Source organism: Sphaeramia orbicularis, chromosome 12 (assembly GCF_902148855.1).
Source record: "Sphaeramia orbicularis chromosome 12, fSphaOr1.1, whole genome shotgun sequence".
In the NCBI taxonomy this organism is placed as follows: domain Eukaryota; kingdom Metazoa; phylum Chordata; class Actinopteri; order Kurtiformes; family Apogonidae; genus Sphaeramia; species Sphaeramia orbicularis.
Window position 1 is genome coordinate 46899241 of NC_043968.1, and position 10110 is coordinate 46909350.

Consider the following 10110-nt stretch of genomic DNA (forward strand, 5'->3'; position numbering starts at 1 on the left):
GAACGTTTTTGCGGAGGAGGAAATTCCGACAGACTTTGAAACACAGACACGAAACAAGCGAAGTTTGAGTAAAAGCTGTTGGAGCCAAATATAAGACACAAGCCTAAAGAAATACGAGAAAAGCCAAAGAAACTTATGCAGGATTAAAAGAATGATCTGCCTTGGCGGAGGTCTGCGCTCTACGAGTGCTTTTCTAGAAAGGACAGTGCAGACCTCCGCCAAGGCAGATCAGTGGCCCCCCACCCCACCCCCTATCACCACCAAAATGTAATCATTTGTTCCTTGTGCCAGTATCAACATTTCCTGAAATTTTCATCCAAATCCGGGGTACTAATCTGCCTTGGCGGAGGTCTGCGCTCTCTGAGTGCTTCTAGTTTATATACTGCATCTTGTCTCACATAACACCTTTATTGTGCTGCTGAAATGAGTACCAGTAGGGACAATAATACTGAAATCATAATTATTGTTAAAATATTATTGAGCATGTGTAATTTTAGTGTGATCTCTTTTTTTAGTAATGCATAACCCCAACTAGATATATGATATTATCTTGAACAATCACAGGTACAGCTAATAGTTTGTCTGCTGAAGCTTTTGTTTGTACTGTACAATAACATAATGTACAACAATGTAATGGCATGTTTCACTGAATGCTATGTGATGTGGGTGGGGTGTGGTAAGGTCTTGGGAGGGAGATGTTGGGTGGGGTGGGGTGGGGCAAATCCATATGTTGCCTAGGGCGCCAAAATGCCTGGAACCGGCTCTGACAGACCAGTCTCTTTATTATGTTTTTATGTCCTGATTGGTGGAACTTGGAACACTTTTACTGTATCATGTTTATGTCTTGGTTTCTTGTTACATGTCGTTATGCTTTGAGAAATGTCAAAAGGATGTCATCATGTAAAACAAATCTACTACGGGTGTAAATACAGTAATTTGAACCTGAAGGGACAATAGCGTGAGTGTGAATTCCAGCTTTTATTGTGAAGGCGTCGGGCCGGATGTGCTGTTAACGTGCTGCTGTGTTGTGGCTGGAGTCAGTGAGTGGCTAGCCCCTGAGGTGGAAACATGTCTCGGCTCAACAGAGAGGTGACACTGGCCACACGCATCCTGTGTGACAGTACAGGCTCCATGCAGCTCCTGCAGCTGCACCGGAAGCTGCTGCAGCGCTGCGGCATCACAGAGGAGGACCTCCGGTACATGGTCCGGGAGTGTTCTCGTTTCCTGCTGGTCCCGGGTTCGGCGGACCACGGCTTGGATCGGCTGCAGGACTACATCGTGGTGGCTAAAACCTCCCTGCGGTTGTGTAGGAGGTACCTGAGCGAGCAGTGCGCAGGCTGCGAGGACCTGCACCTGTGCAGGTACTACGTCTACGGGAACTGCAAGTTTGGCAAAGGCAGGTGAGATGGAGGCGCGAGCTCAGGTGTGTCCGAGGCGCGAGCACAGTGTCCGAGCCGCAGCACAGGAGTTGTGTCCAATCATAGGAACGCACATAACGGAGCAGTGCAGCACATAGCTCAGGACAGGAAGTTTGTTTTCTTGTTTTCCTGTCGGCTCCAAAAAGACAAACAAAAAAAAACCCTCCTCATGTAACAGCTAATGTTCGCCCTTTTAATGATACTAGTGGTATTTGTAGGTGGTGTTTGGTACTAAAATCAGAGAATTGTTCTTCCGGTGCCGCGCCCTGAATCTGCACCAGCAGACTTCATGTGGAAGACGAAACTAAACTCAGCATGACCGCAGACCAATAGGATTCTGAAATTATTAAGAAAACATTCAATATGTTGATAAAGAAGTTCAAATGAAGGTGGTCTTTCAGAGGGTTAGAACATGATAGTTGAAAACTTAACGCGCTAAAACTTTTTTTTTTGAATCTAAAGAAAAGGAAGACAAGTTAGTTTAATTTCCTGAGAAATGAAACTGAAGGAAATTAAAGTGAGCGACTGAAACTCTATCACAAACTGAGAGCAGCCGACTAAAAGAGCCTTTTACTCATTGATCAAATAACTCCCACATATTAAGATGCAGATATCTACACCAGACCTGAATATTTAGTAGTCACATGTCTGCTTCCTTAACCCTTACAGACTTATAACAATTTGTGGCGACCTCTAAATGTTTTTTTTTTCTTTTCTATATTGAACCTGTCCGATGTAATTTATCACTGTTTTTTATTATTTAATAGTATCCTCTGCATTTCCTCATCCTTCAATGAAAATCAGACAGGTACTTGCCTTTAATTTACTGATCATGTAGATGTTCATAAAAGCTCAGAGGAAATTCAAAGGTTATTGTATCAATACAGATAGAACAGAAGAAAAAGCTACTTTTTCAGCAAAAGTCATCATTAACTGAACATAACGACAAGCTCTGCAATTACTCATTTGTCATGGGTTTTACTGGTGAATCAATGTTGCAGAAGATGATGGTTTCCATGTTCTCTTAGTAGCCTCTGAACATCCAAATGGGTCATATCCGATGACAATGCAAAGCTGAGAATGTACTTTACCTGAATAATTCATAGGATTAGTGTTTTAATACTTAATAAATATTTTAGATCAGTAGGTGTTTTAGTCGCTGGCAGCTGTTTAGGTTAAAGAAAAACAATCATTCACTGTCATACTATATGTTTATGACTGAGTATGAATCATGGCTTTAGTTAAAAAAAAAATGCTCTCCCTTGGTGGACAGTATGTACTGTATGCTGATGTTTTGTTGCAGGAAGCCATGTAAGTTCTCCCATGACATTTGCTCTGATCACAACTATCCTCTGCTGAGAGAATGTACACTCCATGAGCTGAAAGAAGACGAGCTGTTCCTGTTGCTGCTGCAGAATGACCCGGCACTGCTGCCAGAGGTAACACCTGAGCACAGCTGATCTTTTTGTCTTTTCTGAGAGCAGTGGATCAGCGTACAGCTGTTGGGTGAGCGTCCTCTTCTCTGCTTGGAAGATGGAGCTGTGAGTGAAAGAAAATGTATGAAGAGGTGTGAAAGAGTAGGACAGCAGGATGAGAAATGTGTTCAACGAAGTGAAAGTCAGATTAGTTGAGGAACAAGTTGTGGAAAAGAAGCCCAGAAGAACCCAAGGGCAAAAAAAAACACAACAAAAACAAAAAAAACAAAAAAAACAAAAAAGAAAACTGTAATTGTCTCCTGATGACTAAGTAAGGTAAAGTTCAGTTGTTTTACTCTAAAATTTCAGCATATCCCTCTGGTGTCAAGCATCTTCCTCTCCATTTCCTCTTAAGGTGTGTTTGCATTACAACAAAGGCTCAGGCCCACACGGCAGCTGCACCTTCAAGGAAAACTGCACCAAAGTCCACATGTGTCTCCACTTCATCCAGGGACTCTGTGTGTTTGGGCCTAAATGTAAAAAGTTGCACACTGTTGATGAGCACGGCCGCCGCATGCTGCAGGAACGAGGTCTGAGCAGTGACATCATCAACGACCTGCCTGTTATCTACCAGAACATCCACCACCTGACCAGCGCCGTTGCAGGTTACCATCACACCTGTTCACATCTTAGCACACCTTTTTTAAAGTGTATTTAAGGTTTCAGAATTGTTTAGGCATCTGTTGTAACTTACTCCGACAGGTATGAGCAGGTGTGTTACATCCTCTTGAAACCTGAATACCCAATAGATTTCTATCTATTTATTTAAAGAAGCGAAGACTACACATCCAAAAGTAATGGAAGTGACATCATTGCAAACATATCTCCTCACAATGTGCTTTGAGTCATTGAAGATGTCTATGTGGCTTTGATATGACCAAACTTGTAGTGATTTTTGCCTCCTTTTAAAACTTTTTCATGTTGGTCTGGAAGAATTAGGTGACATATGCCATGGTAATGGCCGTTTTGGTGTTAGTGACGTGTCATATGAGAGAGGAGATGCAGTTCACTGAGTCCTGTCACGTGAAAGACAGATGTTACCTTACTATCTTTACAACAAATTCCAACTATATTAACACACACTCTCTCTCTCTTTCACTCTTTCTCTCTCTCTCTCACTCTCTCTCACTCTCTCTCTATATATACACATATATGTACACACACACACTACCGGTCACAAGTTTTAGAACACCCCAATTTTTCCAGAACTTCATTGAAAATGATGCAGTTTAATGTCTCAGTGTACTCTGAAATTAAAGCATAGAACAAATAAACAATTGAAGTTAAAAAAGAAATCATGGAATCAATTTAGAAACCAAAATGTATTCTAAACTTTTGACTCATCAAAGTTGCCACCTTTGGCAGATATAACAGTTGACCACACTTGTGGCATTCTTTCTACAATGGAAATCAAATATTCTTCAGAAAGTTCTTCTTAACTCTGTTGCAGAAGTTCCCATAAATGTGGAGCACTTGTAAGTTGCTTTGCTGTCACTCTTCTGTCCAGTTCATCCCAAATCAGCTCAATGGCGTTTAAGTCTGGAGACTGGACTGGCCACTCCATGTTTTCAAGCGCATTATCTTGTTCTTTTTTCTTAAGGTAGTTCTAGCATAGCTTGGATTTATGTTTTGGGTCATTATCTTGGTGTAGGATGAACCCCTGACCAACTAGGCGCATCCCAGAGGGCACTGCATGGCGCTGCAGAATGCTGTGGTAGCCGTTTTGGTTCAGGGTGCCTTTCACTCTGTACAAGTCACTGACCCTGGATCCAGCAAAACAGCCCCAGACCATCACATTTCTCCTCCATGTTTGACAGTTGATGTCACACACTGAGGAACCATCCTTTCACCTACTCGACGGCGTACATAAGTCCTGCGGGATGAACCAAAGATTTCAAATTTGGATTCATCAGTCCATAACACTTTCTTCCAGTCTTCAGTAGTCCACTGGCGGCGTTTCATGGCCCAGGAAAGCCTCTTTTTCTTATTCTGAAGTCTCAGCAATGGCTTTCTTGCTGCATTCGACCCATCAAACCTGCAACTGGAAGTTTTCTCTTCACAGTTGAAATGGAGACTTGCTTATTACGACTACTATTGAGCTGTGCTTGAAGCTGTTGTCCTGTGAGTCTCCTATCACGTAAGCTGGTGACTCTCAGAAACATGTCTTCTGATTCTGTTGTGGCTTTGGGTCTGCCAGACCTTTTCCTGTCAGCATTCCCCCAGTTTCTGAGTGCCTTTGGATGGTGAAGGAAACTGGACTTGCTGACACCTGGACTTTCTTGGCAATTTCTCTGTAGGACAGAGCTACATTTTTAAGTGTTCTGATGGTCTGTCTCTTATCTATCATTAATTGCCTTTTCCTCTTTTCCATTTTTATAGTAACACACTACTTTCTGCAGTACAATACTGTTCAAATAATGCTCCCAACGGTATGGTACCAAAGTGTGTTCCAACACTACTTTTATGCAGACAGAGGGGGTTGGAAGGAATTAAGAAATGTTGGGACACCTGTAGGAATTGGTAGCACCAACTTTCAAGGCTTGATCAACCTCCATTGCTGCAGAACTGTTTTAAGTTGTTAACCCATTTCTTGTTCGCTGAAAAAGGCTTTTTTGTAGAATTCTGAAATGTACATTATTTTTCAGTTTTTTTTAACCTTACCTTTTTTTTTTGTTTTTTACCTCTGGCAGTTCACCGCTTACCTTTGTACCATTTCAAACTGTTCATTGGACTTGAACTGCTTGAATTTCAATACAAAACTGGAAAATTCAGGTGTTCTAAAACTTTTGACTGGTAGTGTGTGTGTGTGTGTGTGTGTGTGTATATATATGCATATATACATATATAAACTGGACCCTGTTCTGTTGAGGAAATGCAAAAGAGTCAGCCATATGTCTACACACTACAGTTTTATTACCCCTCAGTTCTTGGACAAGTTTATTGTCAATATCAACTCTGGGTTGACGTCACACTTGGACGCCAGTGTTGACCTACATTTTTCAGGTCTTTCAGGATCAGTGCATGGTCATGGGGCAGATGGGAGATGCTGGTACAGATGAGCTGAGGGGATAGTGATACTGGTAGGGGAGCAGGGAACAACAAGGGTATATGTGCAGGGCAGCTGTCATTGTCAAAAGTTGTCATTATAATGTTCAACACTGGTCATGGTTTTTAGTTGAGGAAACACTCGAGCTAATGCTGTGACATTGTGACATCTTTGAACTATAAATATGAGCAGCTCAGAAGGAAACACCTGTGCCACTCTAAGTTGCAGTAAGAGATAAAGTTTTTCTGTTATTTATTTATTTTTTTATAATATGCATTCATAGTGTTTCAGATTTACACAAAACAGAGCAAAAAATGGAACAATCTGTTAAAATTACATTTGCATTATGCTGCATCTCTTGCATTGGTTCGGTCAAATCCAACTGTTTACAAGCTGAGAACAATAGCAAACTCTCCAGGGACATGATCATAAGGTTCACCAGACTGCAGATCTATTTGTGTTTTCTGGTAGACAGTCATAATGGGTGTTGGCACCAGGTTACCAATCACAAACGTGCACAGACAGGTCTAGATCAGCCGCATATTTCACACAAGAGAAACAGACACACACAAGGAACCTAAAATAGTACAGTAATGCAGCTGCTCCAGCCAATGCTAGAAAAGAAAGCTGGACACAAACTGGCTGCTGTCTGAATGTGTAAGGTAGTATTGTTAAACATATCACATTAAAGTACAGGTGAATCAGACTGTAGTTCATATGGGCTCTATGCACACGCTGATTAGTCCAGGTGTGCTTGACCACAGTCATCATAACAACAAGTAGCAGGCACACCTGGATTAATCAGTATGTCCAATAATGGAAGACGGGAAATAAAGGAGCTGCCTGAAGTTCAGGAAGTAGTGGGGCTGTGCATAGAGCCAAATTTGTATTTTGTTAAGTCACATGGTTTATTATTATGCCACATTATGACAACACAGCCCTGTTAATAAGTCTGGGATCAAATGAAAAGGTTAAGGCCCCATGGCTTTCTTTTGTTTTCTCCTTTTTTTCTTTTTGGTTTGTCCATGCTATCTTGAACATCGCCTGCTGTGAAGGTTTGGTTTTACAGGATAAGTTATGATGGAGATTTACCCCATTAAGAAGTAAACCATATTTGTGATTCCAAAAACCCAGGGTTAAACAAGAATTTACCTCACCAACCCCTTAATCCTGGTTTGTGATGTAAAAGTATCAGACGATGCACACAAGTACAGGTCACAGGGGTCGGTGGAAGTGTGTGAATAAGCTATTGTTCATGTTTGTGATCCAGATTGTTGTGTTGACATATTCTGATATGAATATTTGTGTTGACAGAAGATATTCCTGATTCTGCGGGTGAATGTTTGGATGAGCCTGACAGCTTTGAGGACATCTGTCTGCACTTTATCAGAAACAGCTGCAGGTTTCAAGGTCAGTTCACTTTCTTCCTCATCGTCATCTGAGCTTTTTGCTTGTGATTACAACAACAAAGCTGTGATTTATCAAATTATTCATCCTACAGTTTCCTCTAATTTCCATTAGGTGGCAGCATACTTTGACCAGTATAACTATTATACATTTATGGTATTCAGTCAACTAATCCCAACACTTCTGCCTTTGTTTGTGTTGCTATGATATGACAACAGCATCATTCATCCAATAATTGTGAATTTTAAAGATGTATTAAAAACATTTTTTGTACGTATATTGTTACTGCAGAAAATTGCCACCTTGTTCACTTTCATTTGCCGTATAAGTGGCAAGTACACGATGGAGACACCTGGTTGGATCTGCTTTACATGGAGGACATTGAACAAGCTTTCTGTGACCCTTCTAAAACACAAAGGTCAGAGGTCATATCACTTTTTAGATTATTTCATGTTAATGTGTTGTTAATGGGTTTTTTGCTGTTGTTTTCATTTTGCAGCTCTGGCCCTCAGCTGGTGGACTTCCTGTCAATGACTATGGAGTCACAGCCTGTTCGGCGACTCTCCACGGTTTCCTCTGTGAAAAGGCCACCTCACTACACCATGACGACAGAGTGGCTGTGGTACTACAAAGCAGAGCATGGGAAGTGGGTGGAGTTTGGACAACTGGTGAGACAGAGGGCTAGGTGGAGCCTAAGAACTGGGAAGAGTTTTTGATGTTCAGATTGTCAAAGATTTTCACCTCTGACTGATAACTGAGGTAGTGAAGGTGTCTGATATTTAACCTGCATCATTTCCTGTTGGGAAGGACTGCCATGGATTCGTATAGACACTATTGAAATGCCCATGAGACATTCATTTTAAGCAAACTGGGCAAGTGTTTCTTACTTAAAAGTTGCCAAATCTGGTGTGAAAATTGAGACAACCTGACTTTTCCTCAGTGGTCTCTCAGGGTTTGCTCTGTGGACGGGTGGCAGTGATGACTTGCTCATCTTTAAAAGCAAATTGAATGCTAATGTTGGCATGCTCAAGTGCTAAATCTCTTTTTCTTCTCAGGATGACAAGCTGAGAACCACATCAGTGTCCTCCAGGAGTCTGGAGGAGGCATTTCTGTCCAACAGAGAAGCTGAGGTCCCAGTAGTCAAAGGTCAGCGGCAGTACATCATCAGCTTCAAAGGTTAGCCTTTCCACCACCTTCCATCATCCTCTACCTGCAGTTGCACTGTTCTGTGATAAAAAAAAAAAGAAAAATGAAAAAAAAACTCTACGTCTTCTCCTCTGCAGACATGTATCAGAGAAACCCCAAACACAACACCAAGAGGAAAATTCGTCGTCGTCCTCGCTTCATGTCTCCATCTGAGGTGGAGAGACAAGCAGCTCAGTAAATGAACCAATCTGGACCAGAACCAATGCCTTACCTGACTTTAACAGATGTGAAGTCGGTTTTATTTGAACCTGAATTGTCTTGTTTTCCTGTTTTCAGACATTTGACTTCTGTTATTACTGACATATGAGGCTCGTCTCATTTCCTTACTTTGTTTTTTCTTGACTCCTTGCTCATCCTTTTCAGTGATTAGACCTGGGATGTATTAAAGTCTCGATTAATAAAATCTAGGCAGGATTCAGAACCAAAAATTCAGAAGATGTATGACATTAAAAATGATCAAATGTATGATCAAATTTGGAAATGTAAAACTTAAAAAAAAAAAAAAAAAAAAAGTAGAACACATCTTCATAGCCTACTTGACAAATGCCATGTGGAGAATTGACCTGAGAGCTCATTTTATGTTTACAGAAACAATTTTCTGCGCATTTGACATCTTAAAACACAGTGGTATATTACAGATACTAAAAGGATAGGTTTATCCAACCATGTCCAGTGTTAAATAGACTCCACTAGCACATTGGAAATGAGAAGAGGAGATTGACCAGTATGTGACTGTATATTTTACTAGGTCCTTATGTTAAGATGAATTGGCATCAGTTTGGGCTTGGTACTGTATTACTGATGCCATGTGACAACAGAAATGTCACTAGTGAAAACTTCTGAACATGTTTACCTGCCAATGTTGGCATAGTAGCATGTTTTGAATTGGCACAAATAATGAAATACAGCAATATTTGGATATACATGAACATCTGTTGTGCTAATGTAAACCCTGAAAAAGTTAGAATTTGAGCCTACATTTTAGTTTGGTTGTAAGCTGGTATGGTTTCAGTAGCACTCCTCGATTCTGAAGTGAATAAAAAATTCTAGTGAATAATTTAAACTTATGAGTCTGAAATGAAAGGTCAACAGATGAAAATAAACTCCTTGATCAGTGTGTACGGTTACATTAGTGTCCTTTTCAAGGATAAAATACAGTTTTGACACAATGAGGTTAAAAAAAAAGGGCGGGGGGGGGGGGGGGGGGGGGGGGGGGTTAGGGTCTTTGTAAGTGAATAAGAACGCCACAACCTCAAGGGGGCGATACTGATTCATGAGAAAATGAGACGCACCTGAATATTTCCTGTGATTTTATTCCTGTTGTTACAGTTTACCTTATAAATGTATGATTATTTTTACTCTGTTTTTGTTTTTGCATGTCCTGCCTTTATTGTCAAATATTTTTCTATGGTCTGTAAAAATGCTTGTGACTGACGAACACTTTATAATCTTTTATAGACACTAGCCGTTTTGTGACGTTTTCTTACTTGGTTATAATGCATTTGTAAAATGATAAACATGTCACATATCTCCATAAAGTGTGTGTTTGTGGTTTTTC

The 10110-nt window shown here is 40.7% G+C and overlaps 1 protein-coding gene across 1 annotated transcript; it reads left to right on the forward strand.

Moving 5' to 3' along the window:
• The first annotated feature begins 1027 nt into the window (after window positions 1-1027).
• On the forward strand, window positions 1028-9111 carry parp12b (poly (ADP-ribose) polymerase family, member 12b). The gene is made up of 8 exons (XM_030151052.1): window positions 1028-1400; window positions 2722-2857; window positions 3249-3498; window positions 7254-7349; window positions 7638-7764; window positions 7846-8014; window positions 8402-8522; window positions 8630-9111. The coding sequence occupies exons 1-8, from the start codon at window positions 1069-1071 to the stop codon at window positions 8728-8730; spliced, it is 1332 nt and encodes a 443-aa protein (XP_030006912.1). The 5' UTR covers window positions 1028-1068; the 3' UTR covers window positions 8731-9111.
• The last annotated feature ends 999 nt before the right edge of the window (window positions 9112-10110 follow it).